Consider the following 18,572-nt stretch of genomic DNA (forward strand, 5'->3'; position numbering starts at 1 on the left):
CTCTGCTTTTGATGGGTGGAAAATTTTGCTCCATGTATGTTCTTTCTTGACACTGGCTATTAGTTTATTTTACCTAATTGTTGGTGACTGAAGGTTTTAGGTTCTTTAAACAGGCTTCACAAGGATTTGTGTGTGGGCATGGATGGAAAAATCTATTTTAAAAGCGTATGGATGCATTCATGTGTTTTAAATTATCTGGTACACACATGCATTACAGCATTAACAAATACCTGGTCTGAACACAGCTCACAGGGGGGTTGTGCAGTTCTGCATTGCTCTGTGTCTTGGAACAAGAGCTTGGATTTTCAGCTGTGGAAAAGTCACATTTATGTGTGCATGGGGGGGTAGGAGCTAACAGAGAAATCCTTTCCAGCCACACCATGCCATGGGGGTGGGTCAGGGGGAGTATTCTGGGTGTGTTATTGTTGTGCTTGTTTCTGCTCAGTCATTGAGTGGTTAAAGACATTGGCCCAGCTGAGAAAGGATGAAGTGAAGGGAATGTACTGAGACAGAAGATGCTAACCTGGTTCTGATAAAGTTAGATTTACAGTATTTTAAATGGTTAATGCTGCTACAGCTGAACTTGGTGTTAAAAATACCTGGCTTTGCTGGCAGTTTGCTGGTCAGCATCCCCTAGGAGGCAGAGAGGGTTCCTTTTTGCACTGTGAATGAGATCTCACTAAGAGTATTTTTGCTTCTGATTTTTCTGAATGTTAGAATCTGAACTTGCAAGTGTGGTGACCACACCACTAGACAAGAAGCAGCATTTAGAAAGTAGCTCTTTAAAGGGATCATCAAAATTCAGTTCTGCTGCCAGCGTTTGAACAGGTGCTAATACCAAGAGCATCCTTTAAGGATGAAGGATTTGCTTTGCATAGTCTGGAAGTGTCAAATGGGAAAAAATCCTGTCCTAATTTGTATCTTCTACAAAAGTGTCATTAATTTTGTGTTTAATAAGAAAATGTAATTATTTGGGCATACACCCTGTTTGTGCCATGTGTCCATGTGGAGAGGTGACTTTGCCTGCAGTATCAGGGCTGTCCATGCAAAGAGTGGGAGGTGCTCTGTGCAAAGAGGGATGCAGGAAACCTGTGTCCACTAAATCTTAAGACTTGGAAATATGGTCTTAAAAACAGAGTCAGGTCCTAAATGGCTGTCTCTGTGTCCAGGAGGTGTAAGGACAAAAATTTAAATCTTGATTTTTTTTCCCAGTCATGCATCATAAACCCTGATGCAGTTAAAAAAAAAAAATCTTCTTCTGATCTTTGTACAATTTTGGAGTAAAGGAGTGCCATGAAGCTGAATTTAAAGCACAGACTGTGTCCTATTTTTCCCAGCATATGTATATGCAAGTGCAGCTCTGCGGTTGTGCATCTGATCTTGGAAATTTTTCTATCACACTGTACAGATTTTTGTTTTAACTCTTTATGTGTGTCTGTAATTGCCTGGGCAAAGCAGGCTCCCACTGCTGTGGGAAGTGATGCCAGGCAAGCCTCAGGTTTTGGCCGGAGCATCTTTGCTTGGTTCACCCCCAGAACCCAGAGCAGCTCGGAAAGGCACCTTGGAGATACCGGCGGGGGGGAAAGGGAAGGGTGAGAGCTCCGAGCTGGGAGCCCAGTCCTCGCAGCAAAGAGCGTCCGCAGGATGATTTTTGGCATTCCACCTTAAAAGCGAAGCCGGCGCTGGGGAGGAGAGCGGGGCTGCCAGCCGGGAGCCGGCAGGGCTGCTGCCTGCCCGAACCGAACCGAACCGAACGGAACCGCTGCGTGCCGGCCCCGGCGGCGGGGCGAGCCGGGCGGCGCTCCGCAGCATCCCCGCAGCATCCCCGCATCCCCTCCCGCATCCCCGCATCCCTGCGGGGCCATGGCGGAGGCGGGCCCGCGGCGCGGCGGGCGGCCCGCCCGGGATGCGGTAAGGCTCCGGGCCCGCCGTGCTGCGGCGCCGGGACAGCGGGACGGACAGCGGGACAGACAGCGGGACACCGCTGCGGCCCGGGGGAGCCTGGGCAGCCGCGGCTCGGCCCGCAGCGTTCGGGGGGATCCAGCGGCGGCATCCTCCGTGCGGGAGCGGCCGGGCGCTGGGTACCGCGGGTAGCGCTGGGTACCGCTGGTACCGCCGGGGGCCGCTGGACACCCCGGTACCGCCGGGGGCCGCTGGTACCGCTGGGTAGCGCTGGGGACCGCTGGACACCCCGGTACCGCCCGCACCGCTGGCTATCGATGGTACCAGAAGGTATCCCCGGGTACCGCCGGCACCGCTGGCTATCGATGGTACCAGAAGGTATCCCCGGGTACCGCCGGCACCGCTGGCTATCGATGGTACCAGAAGGTATCCCCGGTACCGCCGGCACCGCTGGGTATCGATGGTACCAGGAGGTATCCCCGGGTACCGCCGGCACCGCTGGGTATCGATGGTACCAGAAGGTATCCCCGGGTACCGCCGGCACCGCTGGGTATCGATGGTACCAGAAGGTATCCCCGGTACCGCCGGCACCACTGGCTATCGTGGTATCCCCGGGTACCGCCGGCACCGCTGCCCTCCGCCCGCAGAACGGCTCCGTCATTGCTCGCACAGGATGGAAAAGCCGCGGCGGGAGCGGGCCCTGCACGGATCCGTGCCCGGCGATGCTGACAGCATCCTCGGGTCAGTCATGCAGCCGGCTGGAGTAAAGGTAGCAGAGTACCTGGGAGCTTTGCTCTGGCTCTGGGAGAAGATAAAGGCTCAGATTAGCAGAACCTGGCATTTTGTTGCACGACTTTTCCTTTAAGGGGCAGCAGAAAGTCATTAAGTTCAGCACCTCTCTAAGGACTCCTGCCTCAGTCTGCAGTGCTCAGAAAGAAACTTACTGGTGGATACTACTTTGGTTTTTTAAATATTTTTTTAAATTGATTTCCAACCTCATGGATGCCTCAGTGAACTGCAGGGAAGAATAGTGCCTGAAAACGGAGTTCCTAAAATTGGTGGAAATGTTAAAATACCACTAAATGTGTCAGAATGAGAGAGTCAGTAATGAGGCAGTAACTGTGATCCTTTCAGTGCATGTCCTTTCTTGTGCTTTATTAGCCCAGTTTGTCTGTATTGATTAAATCAGGGCTCTCCGTTGGTTTTAGTTAAATGTGCATTTAAAAAGTTGCTGAACTGGCCCTAAGGAATCCATGTGTGTCCTGGGAAGGAGGGATGTGCTGAGCAGGCTGTGCTCAGTGGGACAGGTAACAGGAGTGGAGTGCTGCCAGCTGCCTGATTCAGGGGGCTGTGCTGGGAGTTTTCTGCCTTTCCTGGTGTGCTGCAGAGGGCAGAGGCTTTAGAGGGTTCTTTAGGTGTTTTGTTACATAACCCCAGGCTTATCAAGTGCACAGGATTCTTTTTAGATTTACAAATGATAAAGATAAAGCATAAGGCAAGATTAAGTATCCTTTTGTCTTTGCTTTATTTAATATATTGTGGGAAAGGGTTTTTTGCAGCCGTGCCTTCAGTATCATTAGGGGTCAGTTTTCAGGAAGTGTTTTTCTACACTTCAGCTCTGAGAAAAATGAAAATTGTTACAATAATTTAAAAAAAAATACAATCCCTACAGAAATGTTGTGTTGAGGAATTACTGGACTATGTGTTTTTGTTATTTTTCCTAACATTTCATCCTTTCTCTTAAGTCTCTAAGAAGACACAGGACATGGCTTGCCTGTCTTTCTTACAAGCCTATTTCTTGTTGTGTTTATTTTTTTCCATGCTTGGAATACATTAGGTGTCATTTGCAAAGCTGTGTTTCCTGTTTTGTAGCTACTCGTAAGTGCTGACCTTGATCCTATATGTGTAAGATCAGCTGAAAAATCCCCAAATGCTTCCTAAACTGAATGGAAATCCAATCATCTGCCCTGGAAACTCAGCTCTTTTGAGGTGAAATACCCAGGGGCAGGAGGGATACAATGGTGTGTGTATGGCTGTCCCTGGGGTGCAGGAGGGCAGAGCTGTGTTCTCCTGGTGTGTGTGCTGTGGGTCAGGTGCAGCCAGAGGTGTCCCAATGGAGAAGGAGGGCAGAGCTGTGTTCTCCTGGTGTGTGTGCTGTGGCATCCTGCAGACAGAGGTGTCCCAATGGAGAAGGAGGGCAGTGCTGTGTTCTCCTGGTGTGGGTGGTGTGGGTCAGGTTGGCATCCTGCAGCCAGAGGTGTCCCAATGGAGAAGGAGGGCAGTGCTGTGTTCTCCTGGTGTGGGTGGTGTGGGTCAGGTTGGCATCCTGCAGCCAGAGGTGTCCCAATGGAGAAGGAGGGCAGAGCTGTGTTCTCCTGGTGTGAGTGGTGTGGATCAGGTTGGCATCCTGCAGCCAGAGGTGTCCCTGGGGTGCAGGAGGGCAGTGCTCTGTTCTCCTGGTGTTTGTGCTGTGGATCAGGTGCAGCCAGAGGTGTCCCTGGGGTGCAGGAGGGCAGTGCTGTGTTCTCCTGGTGTGTGTGCTGTGGATCAGGTGCAGCCAGAGGTGTCCCAATGGAGAAGGAGGGCAGTGCTGTGTTCTCCTGTGTGTGTGCTGTGGATCAGGTGCAGCCAGAGGTGTCCCAATGGAGAAGGAGGGCAGTGCTGTGTTCTCCTGGTGTGGGTGGTGTGGGTCAGGTTTGCATCCTGCAGCCAGAGGTGTCCAGGGCCATCCCTGCTGCCAGCCAGGCTGCTCCCTCTGGTCCCTGTGAGCTGGGTTTGTCTCCTCCTCTGCTCCCCTCTCCTGCAGCTTTCCTGTCCTGCCCAGGGGCTCCTGGGGCTGACATTCAGTGCCTGCATGTTTTCCCGTGGGGAGTGGGTTTGGACACCCAGGCTGTTCCTCCAGGGAGGTTGCTTTGCACCCAGAGGGTGCCTGTTAAAGAGGACTTGAAGGAGGAGGAGAGGCCAAAGCTCCAAGTGCCAGCAGGGCTAAAGGGACAGGGGATGAAGGGGAATAATGATGTCAGACTGAGGGAGGATGAATTTCTGGCTGGTTGTTCTCAAAGACATTCCTGCAGCATTTTTCAGGGCAGGGTCAAGGCTGGAGCCTGAAGTTCACAGAGGAGGCATTCTGTGCTGCCCAGTGCTGGAGCAGGAGCACAGCACCAGGGCTGGAGCCAGCACCTGTGTCTCTGTTATTTAATGGTTTGCTGTTGTTTCCCATGCCAAGTCTTTGTCCCTGGCACCACTCTTGTCACTTCCAAACGGTATGAGTCTGTCATTTCATTCACAACCTTTTTTTTCTGCTTGTACTTAAAATAACAGCAGATCAATATATTGGATTTATGTGGCTTATATGATCCTAAAACTCACTGTCCATTTCTAAGGGAAACTGTGGGCAGTGGAAGCCACAACCTGCCCCTTCCTGCCCAAGAAAACAGACTAAATGAGTGACAGTGCAGCTGAGGGATGCCAGAGCTCGGGTGTAAATCCTGTTTTAAAGAGCACTGATGCATGTTTGTGGGATTGTATTTGTTTGGAAGGCAGGGATGAGGTGCCCTGCAGTGCAAAGTACCCAAACATGTTCATTATCCTCACCCTTGGCATAGAGGTCACTATCATGTTTCATGGAGGAGGATGCTATAAGGAGGAGGGAAATGTGACCTGGCCTGGCAGGATCTCAGAGCAAATCATGTCTTAATTAACTCAAGTCTTTGCATCGTGCGCTTATCCATAATTTAATGATGCAACTTCTACTTTCTTAAAAATTCTTTTTCATTCTCAAGAACCCTTTTCACAGATCTATTTAAAAATGCACCTGCCAACCATATGCTTGAAAAAAGGCTCCAGCAGTGTAGACAGGAAATTCCAAATTCTTGCCACAAATTAAATGTTGCCTGGTAATTACCAAGGACAAGACAAGTGTGCTTCATGCAGTTATGGGATGATTAGCAAGTTTGGCAATAAATTTTGCTTCCTCAATCTGTCATTCCTCTCAATGTTCCCATCCCTCTGCTCCCTGCTAGGTTGTCATTTCAGTCCCCAAGTTATAATGATGAACAGTATCTGTATTATTAAAGTTTATAACAAGTGTGCCTCCAAGGAGCAGGGCTGACCTCCTGCCTGCTCCAAAGGAGGGGGGCTGGACAGCCCTGCTGCAGTTGCATCCCATTTCTCTGAGGCACTCCCAGCATCTCCCTCCTGTTGCATTTGCAGGGCGCCCCGTGGCAGGAAGGAATGATGAAATTGATTCCATGTCCTCAGAAGGCTAATTTGTTATTTTATGATACTATAATATATTAAAGAATACTAAACTAAACTATACTGAAGAATACAGGAAGGATAGTTACAGAAGGCTAAAAGATAATAATGAAAACTCGTGACTCTCTCCAGAGTCCTGACACAGCTTGGCCCTGACTGGCCAAAGAGTGAAAACAGCTCACAGCAGAATGCAATGGAACAATCACCTGTGGGTGAACAATCTCCAGACACATTCCACATGAGCACAGCACAGGAAAAGCAAATGAGATAAGAATTGTTTTCCTTTTCTCTGATGCTTCTCAGTTTCCCAGGGGAAAAACCCTGGGGAAAGGGATTTTTCAGAGAATGTGAATGGCACACCCTCCTGTTTTGAAAATAAGAAAAAAAACCCTAAAACAGAATTATTCCCCTGTTTTCAGTGCGTTGGAAGCTGCTGTAGGAGCTGCCACTGCCCAGGGTGAATGCTGTCTGTGTTTCTTTGCAGGCATCCTTCCCAGGGAACCTGCACCTGGTGATGGTGCTGCGGCCCACGGGGTTCTTCCAGCGCACCTTCACCGACATCGGCTTCCGCTTCAGCCAGGAGGATTTCCTGCTCAAGTTACCGGTACAGAGCTGGGTGTGCACTGCTGTGTGTGCTCAGAGCCTGGCACAGAGCTGGGTGTGCCCAGCTGTGTGTGTGCACTGCTGTGTGTGCTCAGAGCTGTGTGTGCTCAGAGCTGTGTGTGCTCAGAGCTGTGTGTGCACGGCTGTGTGTGCTCAGAGCCTGGCACAGAGCTGGGTGTGCCCAGCTGTGTGTGTGCACTGCTGTGTGTGCTCAGAGCTGTGTGTGCAATGCTGTGTGTGCTCAGAGCATGGCACAGAGCTGTGTGTGCTCAGAGCTGTGTGTGCACGGCTGTGTGTGCTCAGAGCCTGGCACAGAGCTGTGTTAAGCCATAAGTGTAAGGAGGAAGCTCAGCTCCAGAATAGGATGTAGAGCAGAGTTTGAGGTGCATCAGGGGGTTGTGTGGGGCAGGAGGGTGGCCCAGGTGACACAGGCCCTGTGTGTGTGCAGGTGATGATGCTGAGCTCGGTGCTGTGGGGTCAGTGTGGGGCAGGAGGGTGGCCCAGGTGACACAGCCCCCGTGTGTGTGCAGGTGGTGATGCTGAGCTTGGTCAGTGTAGGGTCACTGTGGGGTCAGTGTGGGGCAGGAGGGTGGCCCAGGTGACACAGCCCCTGTGTGTGTGCAGGTGGTGATGCTGAGCTCGGTCAGTGACCTGCTGACGTACATCGAGGAGCAGCAGCTGACCCCGGAGCTGGGGGGCACCCTGGAGTACTGCCACAGCGAGTGGGTCATCTTCAGGACGGTGAGTGGGGCTGCCTGGGACAGCTGGGGCTCCCTGGGGAAGGTCTGCAGTCAGGCACTGAGCACTGGGGGGCTGAAGGGAGCCCCCAAAGCACCTCCTAGATCACACGTGCACAGGAGCCAAGGGGGGTTAGGCTTTGATTGGTTTGTAGGATGATTGGCTCCCTCAGGCTCCTGTTGAAACTGCTCCTGAAAGATCTGGCTTTTTAAATCTTTATTAGAGTTCCCTTAATGGGAGATACCAAATAGGCCTTTTTGTTAATAACGGTTGCTTAATGTGATTAATATCAGAACTGTGTTTGGGAAGCAGGGCAGTCAGACTGCCTACTGCACACTGACCAAATGCAGAGAATTCAGAAAATTTCCAGTCAGGTTTATTTCTTTCCTTTTGCAAGAACTTTCCTATTGCCAGGAGTCAGGAGTCGTGCCTTGCTGTGTGTCTCAGGAGTTGTGCCTTGCTGTGTGTCTTTGTGCACTCAGTTTCCCGGGGATGCTGTGTCCAGGTGGATGGCGGGCTGGGTTACAGTGGGATGCTCTCTCTGTGTGCTGGACGCCCCGCCCGGCTGTCTCAGAGCTGCTGGGCTGCCCTGGCACCGCTCAGCCCCGAGGAGCTGCGGGGCGGCGCTGAGCCCGGCTGAGTGCAGTCGCTGTGTCCCTGCAGGCCATCGAGAGCTTTGCCCTGACGGTGAAGGACATTGCCCAGATGCTGCAGTGCTTCGGCACCGAGCTGGCCGAGGCGGAGCTGCCCGAGGACATGTACTCCATCGAGCGCCTGCTGGCCGTGCGCACCGAGCGCTACTGCCAGCTCAAGGTATGGCCAGGGCACTGCCAGGGCACTGCCAGCTCAAGGTATGGCCCAGGGTATGGCCCAGGGCATGGCCAGCTCAAGGTATGGCCCAGGGTATGGCCAGGGGTATGGCCAGGGCACTGCCAGCTCAAGGTATGGCCCAGGGCATGGCCAGGGCATGGTGAGGGCACTGCCAGCTCAAGGTATGGCCCAGGGTATGGCCCAGGGCACTGCCAGCTCAAGGTATGGCCCAGGAGTATGGCCCAGGGCACTGCCAGCTCAAGGTATAGCCCAGGGTATGGCCAGGGCACTGCCAGCTCAAGGTATGGCCCAGGGTATGGCCAGGGCATGGCCAGGGCACTGCCAGCTCAAGGTATGGCCAGGGCATGGCCAGGGCACTGCCAGCTCAAGGTATGGCCCAGGGGTATGGCCAGGGCACTGCCAGCTCAAGGTATGGCCAGGGCATGGCCAGGGCACTGCCAGCTCAAGGTATGGCCCGGGGGATTTGTGATTAATATTATCATAGAAGTCAAAGCAGCCAGCTGCTGCTTTATCAGCCTGTTGTCTTTGGTGCTCCTGCACCTTCCAGGGAGCAGCACAGACCCCAAACCCTTCCTTCAGGAGCAATCACTGTGTTCATAGTTGTTCTGTGGGGCTGAAGAATGAGCTCCTTTGCTTTGTGACAGGTTTCATTTACCTAAGTCAAAGAATTGTATCTATTTTAATTTATAATCATTTGTCATTCATGTGACAGCGAGTTCCCAGAAAGCTGCCTCCAAGAAATACTGAAAATGTCGTCCAAGCTGTGCTATGTGTAGGCATAAATACATGTGTGCATGTTCAGAAAGTATCATTATAGATACTGTCAATGGGCCTCCATCTCTTTGAAAATGAAGAGAGTAATATGAAATAGCAGCTAGATCTATTGCAACTTGACTCAGTGACTTCAGCCTTGTGCTCAGGACAGTGGCCACAGTGCAGGGGGCAGATACCAGCCCCACAGGGTGGTTCAGCAGTGTAGAACCAGCCAGAAGTGCCCTCTCTGTGGAGAAATAAAACACATCACGTGTTTTCATTTGCGTAGAAAGCACAGCAGCACTCAGTACAAGCCATCTGGTGCTTTTAATTCCTCATCTATTAATTTCAGATATCAAACCCACTCGTTGGCTTTTGTCAGAAGTGAGGTCTATTGGTTTTTTTCTTTTGTTCCTTCTAAGACCATGAAACACAAAGGCAGATGAGAAACTGTTCACAGATTGTGGTGACATGGGATCCTTGTCTCTCTCATGACAGCCCCAGGACTGGTACAGTGGATTCCTGAATTCAAATATTTAGTAAATCAGAATAATCTCTGTAGCTGTGATGCTGAGCAGAAACTGGCATCAAGCACAATGAAAACATGACAGAAATTAATTAAACAGAGTAACTAAGAAATCAACCCCACTGCTGTACTGAACAGGAAAAGTCAGGTCAGCACCTGTTTGACAGTCAGGCCCCTTTGCTGTATAGACAATGAGTGGCTTTGAGTCAAAGGAGGAGCAGGGCTGTGCAGAGTGAGGGGTCAGGGGATAAATACCAGCCCCCTGCAGTCTAAAGCATGCTGCATCATTTCCCTGCTGGGTCTCCCTCCTGGGCAGTGTCAGGAGATGGGGTTTGCCTTGAGGTCACCTGCAGGGTGTTTCAGTGACAGGGCTGCAGCTGGCACTGCACACTGGGAGAGGGGATGTTCCTGCAGCTGTGTCCTGCTGCTGGGGCTGATGGTGTGTTTGGGCTGCTGGGAGCTCTCTGGGGCAGGCAGACGCTGAACCAAGTCTGTGCTTTCTGAATCCTCTCCCTGAAGAGATTTTGCCATTGTTTCTCTTGCAGTAGAAACCTGGCCATGTCCTAGGAGGGCTCTTAGCCCTCTAGGCCAGGCTCTGCAATGGAACCAGACACAGGTCACTCCTTCAGGGCCTCTGCCACCTCAGCTCACATGTGTTTTCTCTCTCCTCATTTCTGTCTTTGGCCTCTTTGTCCTGAAAATGACTCAGTGCACATGTTTGCTTTGGGGCTGAGCCCAGCCAGCACAAAGCCCCTCAGCTGATGCTGATGAGGACCCCAAGGGTTTAAATTTCCCTAAGAGAGGTTGAGTGCTGCTATGTGGGCTCAGTCCTGGCTTTGTTCCCCATGGGATGCTCCTCTTACAACCTTCTCTGCTGACCTTGCTGGAGAAGCCTTCCACAGCCTTCAAGCTGGGGAAAATCTTGCTTGAAGACAGGAACTTGTGGACAGGTGTCTCACACCAGCCCCACTGCTCATCAGGAGAGAGCTGGGGCAGTGCTGGCCTCCTGAGTCATTTTGTGGCCTGGTGTATTCATGTGTGGCACTTTCCACCCAGCCTGGTGACCCATCCATGGCTCAGCCTCGTGCAGCTCCAAGGGTTAATTCCATGTTAGGAGGACTGAAACATCTGCTGGGAGTCCTTTGGTCTGTTGGCTATTGCTGCTTTGCTTCACACAGGGAAACTAAGTCAGACAAAACACAAAATGCCTTATCCTTACCTCACATGGACAGCCTGAATGAGAAATGTTTTGTGTTATACAGGAAGATATCACAGCAGTCACAAAAGAGGGAAAGTTGCTTTTGAGCAGTTTTGAAGAGCCAGACTCAGGGGAATGCAGTGAGGACCAGCAGCAGGAGAGGCCTGGGGACTGGGAGACGGTGAATCGGTGAGTGCACTGTGTTCCTAATTCCCCTGGTTTTCACTCAGGTCATTTAGGTGTGGGTGTGTTGTTTAGGTCACCTCTCAAAGACAAAGATACCAGGATTTTGCTCCAGTCCATCAGATTGCTGGGTGACTTCTCTCCTGACTTTGACTTGCTCTGATCTCCATCCCCACTGCTATGATGAGGCTGTGGAGCAGATGCAGGGCTCTCCCTGCCAGCCCCCAGGTTTCACCCAGATAAATGGAGATAGCAACAACTGCTTCACACAGATGTGTGATCACACTGCTCTGCAGTGCTGACTTCAATAAATCTCTCTCTGGGATCATCTCAAGCAACCTTTACATGTCTGTTGGCTTCTTCTGAGACCTTGGGTCCAGAAGACCTGTGTAAGTGTTCTCTAGCTCTTGTCCCTCTCTGCTTGTCCCCTGTTTGCAAATTGTCCCAATCTTGTCCTTTTTCTGTGCCCAAGGTTGCTTGGTCAGCTGCGTGAGATGGAGACTGCTTTTGATGGCTTCTGGGAAAAGCACCAGTTAAAAATGGAACAATATTTACAACTCTGGAAGTTTGAACAAAGTTTTCAAGAGGTAGGATCGGATGTGCTTCCCTTGGCAGAAGAGAGAGTTGGAGATCTGAAGGAGAGAAGTTCTTGGGCTTTTATTTTGAGAGTGTTTAATTTATGCTGCTGTTCCTTGGCTGTGGCAGGGCTGGCTAGCCTGGGGAGACGGCTGTGCTTCCTCCCTGAGAGCTAATTTAGGTACCACTGCCCTGCAGTCGTGTGGATTCTGCTGATGGAAGCATCTTTGTATTTAGAAATTAGTTCTTGGACACTAGTTGTATTATTGGATTTAGCAATTGTAGCTCAAGTGTGATTAATTTTGGGCTCAGACTGCTTTCCTGCCTGTGCTTTGTATCCTTTTGCAGCAATTTTCTTCTCTGTGTCCAGGTGAAGAATGCCATTGAATTTTTAATGGCTCAGCAGGCGGAGCTGCCTGACACTGGTGACAGCATCCCCCAGGTGAAGCAGAGGCTCAAGGACCTGGAGCACTTCGATGGCATGGCTCAGGTGGGATGGCATGGCTCAGGTGGGATGGCATGGCTCAGGGGGGATGGCGTGGCTCAGGGGAGATGGCGTGGCTCAGGTGGGATAACATGGCTCAGGGGAGATGGCATAGCTCAGGGGGGATGGCATGGCTCAGGGGAGATGGCATGGCTCAGGGGAGATGGCGTGGCTCAGGGGGGATGGCATGGCTCAGGTGGGATGGCATAGCTCAGGGGGGATGGCATGGCTCAGGGGAGATGGCATGGCTCAGGGGAGATGGCGTGGCTCAGGTGGGATAACATGGCTCAGGGGAGATGGCATGGCTCAGGGGGGATGGGCGTGGCTCAGGGGGGATGGGCGTGGCTCAGGGGAGATGGCATGGCTCAGGGGAGATGGCATGGCTCAGGGGGGATGGCATGGCTCAGGGGGGATGGCATGGCTCAGGGGGGATGGCGTGGCTCAGGTGGGATGGAATAGCTCAGGGGGGATGGCGTGGCTCAGGGGGGATAACGTGGCTCAGGTGGGATAACATGGCTAAGGGGAGATGGCATGGCTCAGGGGGGATAACGTGGCTCAGGTGGGATAACATGGCTAAGGGGAGATGGCATGGCTCAGGTGGGATAACATGGCTCAGGGGGGATGGCGTGGCTCAGGGGAGATGGCATGGCTCAGGTGGGATAACATGGCTCAGGTAGGATGGCCTTGCACAGAAGCAGCACCCATGAAAGACCAGAGCCACATTCTGTATGTGTGGTAGGAGGTGTTCGTGAAATCACCTGGCTCTGTAATTTGCTGGTGAGTGCTGCATGAAAGGATTGATTTCATGTCTCTGCTCTGAGCAGCAAGGCTGTGATCACTCTAAAAGCCAGAAACAGGGTGTTTAATTATCAGAGTTAAAATAAATTGCTGAGCCACCGTGAAAATCCGGAACAGATAAATGTCTGAACGTGGGGGAGGCGTGGGATTTAATGAGCTGGAAGAAGAATTATTTATATTTTAAGTGCTTTAGCTGTGCTAATAGGCAGAAACTTGTTACCAGGCACATGGAGTTGCAAAAAAGTTGTATCCTGACATGTCTGGGACTTGAACATAACATATGGGTGAAGACTGAGAGATGTAGGGGAAAGAAGAGTGAAGAGAAATGATTCACAGGAGCCCAGCTAAGGATGTGACCTTTGCAAAGGGATGTGCTGGGCACCTGGGCCAGGGTCAGCAGAGAAATCCTGAGGGGTCTTGGCACAGAAGAGTTCTAGAGAAAGGTCTGAGGCTAGTCGGCCATTTGGAAGAAATGTTTATGGAGAGAGGGAGGAGGATCAAAAAGCCAGGCAGGTATGTGAGCCATCCCAGCCCTGGAGAAACCAGAGCCATTACACTGACTGAGGAGTGCAGAAAAGGTCCTGTGTTCTTGGCATCAAGGTAGACCTTAACTGCTCCAATTGCCTTTGATGCTTGGGAGCATGGTGGGCCTGAACTGGACTCAGCTGCAGTCTGTTCAGGGTGTGGCTCCTGGAGGGGCAGGGATGCACTGCCAGCAGGCACTCACAGCCTTGCTGCTTTGCTGAAATACTCTTTTCTTCTTCATCCTCTGTATGGATAGAAGGGTTTTTCTCCCCAGATGGTGGGTACCATTTTGTGCTGATGGCAGCATCTCCACGAGTGGCTGTGTTATGGTAACTTCTTTGAGCCAGGTCTAATAAGCTCTTGGAGGCCTATAACACCCCAGATAACTCAGCTATCCTTGGAGGCATAAAAATCAGCAGGATGGCTTCTGTTGCAGTGTTGGAAACAAAAAGGTTTAATAAAAGGCAAAATAACAAACAGAAAAACCGAGCCAGGTGCAAGAGGTCCTTGCTCCTGGTAAAACACCCCACAAAAGCCATTAGTTTCTTTGTTATCTTCTTCTTCTACTTAATTACCCAGGTGGGACTTTTTGGCTTCTGTCCAATTAGCTGTCCTTAAGTTTGAGGTGAAGTCCCCCAGGTCCTATGAAGTGTCTTTTCACTTAATAGAGGAGAGAAACTTCTGGGCTTATTTCCTTTTAAGGGGACAAAGGATAATTTTGTCACTCTATCAGCAAGGAGCACACTCCTACACGGCTGAGCCCTGTGAGCTGGGAGGGCACGCTGGTGTGTGGGGGCACCTTGGCACCACTTCTGAGTGCCAGCCTGGGCTCTCCCCTTCCTGCAGGAGCTGATAGGGAAGGCTCAGGTGGTGATCCTGCACGGGCACCAGCTGGCAGCCAACCACCACTACGCCCTGAACCTGATCTGCCAGCAGTGCAATGAGCTGCGGCACCACTGCGACCTCCTGGCCGAGCACTGCAAGAGGACGCAGCTGCGCCTGCAGAAGACCTTGGAGCTCCACACCCGCCTCCAGCAGGTAGAGTTCAGAGACACTGGGCTCTGAGGAGATGCTTGGTTAGCTTCTCCATGGGCTTGGCCTCTCTTCTTCGCTGGAAGCATCTGGAATTTGCAGCTTTTCTTCACAGTTAATGGTAGGGAGGTGTTCCCCAGAGGCTGGAGGAGTCCCTTGGCTGGGAAGTCAGCAAACAGGTGTCTGCTGCTGCTGTGAGGGCAGCAGAAAGAGCTGGGCATCTCCACAGAACACCAAGCTCAGCTGCTGCTCTTGATGGTGCTTTCATGCTACGTCCATGTATTCATTGACTTTGGAGGTTTTCCTGCCCAGTGGGACAGAGGTGATGCTCTCACATAAACTCCAGCCCCTTTTTCTGAATCATTTATTAAGAATGAACATAGCTGAGTGTGAAATAAGGTGACAGATTGGTAGATAGGCACAGCTGCTATGTGCTAGCATGGAAGTGGAGTCATGTGGCTCCGACGCTCTTTGATATCTTAATCAGCATCAAATATTCATTTCGGGAAATTCACGCTAATTAGGCCAGAAGGCACACGGCTGTAATGTGCTTGAGGCCAATTAAGAGAAGCGGTGAATTTTGACCCTGTTCCATTTCCCTGTTTCAGGGAACTGGGGAGCTCCTTTTTCCTCTCTGTGTGTTCCACCTCAGCACTGTGCTGATCTGTGGGACGCAGTTCCTTGGCAGCCTCTCAGCTGCAGGACAGGGGCCTCTCCTGGGCTCCTTGCAGGCCTGGCTGGTGCCTGGGGTCTGGCTTGGGGCTGTGCTGGAGCATGGTCCTGCTCTCCATGTCTCCTGTCCCGTTCACAGCACTGGAAATTCTCTGTTGTTCTTGGCTGGAGCATCAGTGTGTGAGTACCAGTGAGCCCCAGCTCAGGTCTGCACTGAGCCTCAGGAAACCTGCCAGCCTCCCTGTAAGCTGCAAAGTGCCCACTTCAGCTTTCCCAGCTGGAGAGATAAACACCTGCTTATCCCTGGGGTCAGCTGTGCACCAGTACCTCCATGGCAGGTACAGCACTGATTTTAGCAGGTACAGCTTGGCTGGGTCTGTTGAGGGTTGCAGTCACCTTACAGCAAAAATGTGGCTTTGTGCTTTCTGATGAAAGCCCAGGAAGTGCTGAGCTCTTTGGGAGTGCTGCTGGCTGCTCCAGAGGCGGTCAGAGATGCTCTCAGGAGAGCCTCGTGCCAGGGGGGTGCCTGGAGGCTCTCACTGCCTGTGCTGTCCCCAGGCTCTGCAGTGCTGCGATGAAGGTGCCTACCTGCTCGCCAACCAGCAGATGGACAAGTGCCAGTCTAAAGAGGGCGCCCAGAAAGCACTCCAGGACATAGAAAGATTTCTTGAGAGCTCTTCATCCTACTTGAACTGTGATCCCCAAGCCCTGCAGGACGATTTTGAGTCGGTTTTGACACCTGAGCTGAAGGTAAGCGGCTCCCCAGGAGCGGGGAGCAGGCTGGGGCGTGTGGCAGCCTGGCAGCCTGGCAGCTCTCTGCTCGGCTCAGGGTGAGCTGATGCTGCCTGTGGCTCTGCTCTTGGCTCTCTGCAGGGCCAGGTGCAGGCGGTGCAGGCGAAGCTGGAGAGTGTTCGTGGCATGTTTGAGAGCAGGCAGTGCTGCTTCAGGAGGCTGCTGGACAAGCACGTGCGGCCCGTGCAGCTCGTGGCTCCTCGGCCAGAGACCCCACCCCGCGCCAAGTCACCCCTGTTCTCTCCTAAGCACGGTAAAACACCCTGAGCTGTGGCCTTTGCGCTGACAACTTTGCTGTGAGGCAGGAAGAGTAAGGCTGAGGATGGTTTGGAGAGGCTGACTAAACTTTGCTGGCAGATAGAGAATTATTGGAGAGTGTTCAGTAGATATCGGTGATTTATTACCTTCCCAGTGTTTGTGCTCCCATACCTGTGGGAAGGATGAAGTTGGTTGCTTGTTATTTATTTCCGCTTCCCACTCGGTGAAAAAAGAGCTGTAAGTAGTGCACACCTGCAGTTACTGGCATCCTGCTGGGCTGGAAACTGGTGAGTTAATACTACAGGGAAAAAAGGGCAAGGTCTATCAATTACTTAGCTTGCCTATTCTCTGTGGCTGTCTTGAGCTGGAATTGACATGAAGTCAGACTGATGTTTGCAAAGGAGCTTGGAGAAATGAGGAGCTCAAATCTCATGAACAGAAACGAGCTGGATGCTTAACTCCTTTTGATTCCTTCAGGGTGTCTTCCCTAAATCCCACTTGTGGAATAATTAATGCCCATAAAGTTACAGAGTCTCATTGAACTGAGGTCACTGAATGTTCTGCCTTAGTTTTGGTAATGGGATGTGGCACCATGTTAGCTTTAAATGATTACATTAAAAGTCTCATCCTTGGCAGGCCTGAGTGTACCAGGCAGAATTAAAAGAGATTCCAAAGCATCCATGTATTTTCAACCAGGGACTTGCTAAATTATGTCAGATTATTAAATTCAATGATCTGACTCCATAAAAGCAATTAAACTTTTGTGTTTAACACAAGGGTTTTGTGATGAATTAACAAATATTGGTTATGGTGAGTTGAAGCAGGTGTCATACAGCAGCAAAAGCAGCTTCAGTTCAGGGAATGAGAAATGGAAATTGCCAAGTGAGGGGTGGGAATGAAGCTGGATGCAATGAGGGAAATTAAGCTCCTCAAGATGCAGGCCAGTGCAGCAAATAAATCCCAGATTTCCTGTTCCCAGGCTGATGCCACCCTCTCCAAAGCACATGACCTTCTGAAGCCCTTTCCTCAATCAGTCAAAGCTCTGAGTCTCCAAACTAGAGCATTGCCCATTTTACCTAGCACAGCTTTGCCAGCTTTCTGGAAAGAGGAAAGGGTTAAAGACAAATGATTGACCTAAAGAGTAGGATAAACGGGTGGTCACCTCTGTGGCTGTTGTGAGATCACCATCACTCAGCTGGACTGTTTTGATGCCTTTGTGCGACGCAGGTTTTCCTGGCAGAGGCACTCGGTCACCTGCAAAGCACAGGTGTGCTGCATTAATCCTCCTCCTGAAGCAATGATCAAGTGTGGCAAAGACAAAAGGCTCCTCTTTGGAGAGATCATGACAAGAGAGCTTTTTAATGAAGTCTGTTTGATAGCAAACATCAAACTGCTGCAGGGCTGCAGGCCTGATGGGCAGTGTCAAAGGCACACGCTGAGCTCTGCTGGCAGTGCTTTGACATGGGTGGGTTTGTGGTGGGGCTGGAAACCAAACCAGCTCTGAGCACATCATTTTGTCCTCTGTTCCCTTCTTCCTTATCTTTCTGTGCCCCATTCCCCCCTTCTGTCTCTGGCTGAGGACAGATGCTTCCTCTTTTATCTTTGCCATGGATTTGAAGCCTGACTGAGAAATGTGGTTCCGATTTTTAAGCTATTTTTTTTGGAGGTGGGGAGGGGGGAAGGGTAAATCTGTCCCACCCTGAGCCCTCAGGTGTAGTGGGATGTGCAGAAGTGGCACTGCAGGCTGTGGCAGTGCTGGAGCAGAGTCCCTCTTGCAAGAGGAGCTGGTGCCCATGTCCCATCCCAAATCCGTGTGTCCTTCCTCCCAGGGCAGTCTCTGAGCAGGACCAGTGGCAAGTCCTCCCCTCCTTTGGGTGCTCAGGTGTGGTGGGCCCCCCTGCCCACCTGGGGGCTGTGTGCAGCAGGCAGAGCTCTCAGGTGACCCCTGCAAGGCCAGGCTGTGCTCACCTGCAGCAGCTCGCCTCCCAGCTGGGCAGGGGCTCCCGCACCAGGCTGCCCTCTGAGCCCCTCCAGCACCCCCACCTTTTCTTACAACGGGTTGGAATGATGTCATGGAGCTCACTGAGGGACTGGTGCTTTATTTTTGAGCTTCCAGTTCACCTCTGTAGCTCAACTGCAACTTGTAATTATGTACTGACAATATCAATAAATTTGTGCAAGATGGACAAACAGTTTATTACAGCTGAGCACCTTGTCCTAGGTTCATAAAAGGACTTTAAAACAGTGTCCTAGTAGGGGGTGTTCTTTTTTTGTGGTTTATTTGCTTTTATTGTTTTTGCTGTTATCATATGCTCAGGCTTCAGAGACTTTGTTAGGTTTTGATAACTGTGTTCCCTTAGAGGGCATTTTGTTTTTCCTAAATATTTGTACTTTATGACTGTGGGATGTGCTATGTGCAATCAGTATTGTTTGGGATAAACACC

General features: G+C 51.4%; 1 protein-coding gene across 1 annotated transcript in view; it reads left to right on the top strand.

The window, feature by feature from the left end:
- The window catches only part of MCF2 (MCF.2 cell line derived transforming sequence), a 50,267-nt gene that overhangs the window by 14,709 nt on the left and 16,986 nt on the right, over nucleotides 1-18,572 (top strand). Inside the window, exons 5-13 of the mRNA XM_084212823.1 lie at nucleotides 6,644-6,763; nucleotides 7,387-7,503; nucleotides 8,164-8,313; nucleotides 10,873-10,997; nucleotides 11,464-11,578; nucleotides 11,938-12,057; nucleotides 14,221-14,412; nucleotides 15,637-15,828; nucleotides 15,952-16,123. Coding sequence (XP_084068949.1) covers nucleotides 6,644-6,763; nucleotides 7,387-7,503; nucleotides 8,164-8,313; nucleotides 10,873-10,997; nucleotides 11,464-11,578; nucleotides 11,938-12,057; nucleotides 14,221-14,412; nucleotides 15,637-15,828; nucleotides 15,952-16,123 — 1,303 coding nt within the window. The remainder of the gene's footprint in view (nucleotides 1-6,643; nucleotides 6,764-7,386; nucleotides 7,504-8,163; nucleotides 8,314-10,872; nucleotides 10,998-11,463; nucleotides 11,579-11,937; nucleotides 12,058-14,220; nucleotides 14,413-15,636; nucleotides 15,829-15,951; nucleotides 16,124-18,572) is intronic.

The sequence above is a fragment of the Fringilla coelebs genome, assembly GCF_963513975.1.
Source record: "Fringilla coelebs genome assembly, chromosome: 11".
NCBI lineage: Eukaryota > Metazoa > Chordata > Aves > Passeriformes > Fringillidae > Fringilla > Fringilla coelebs.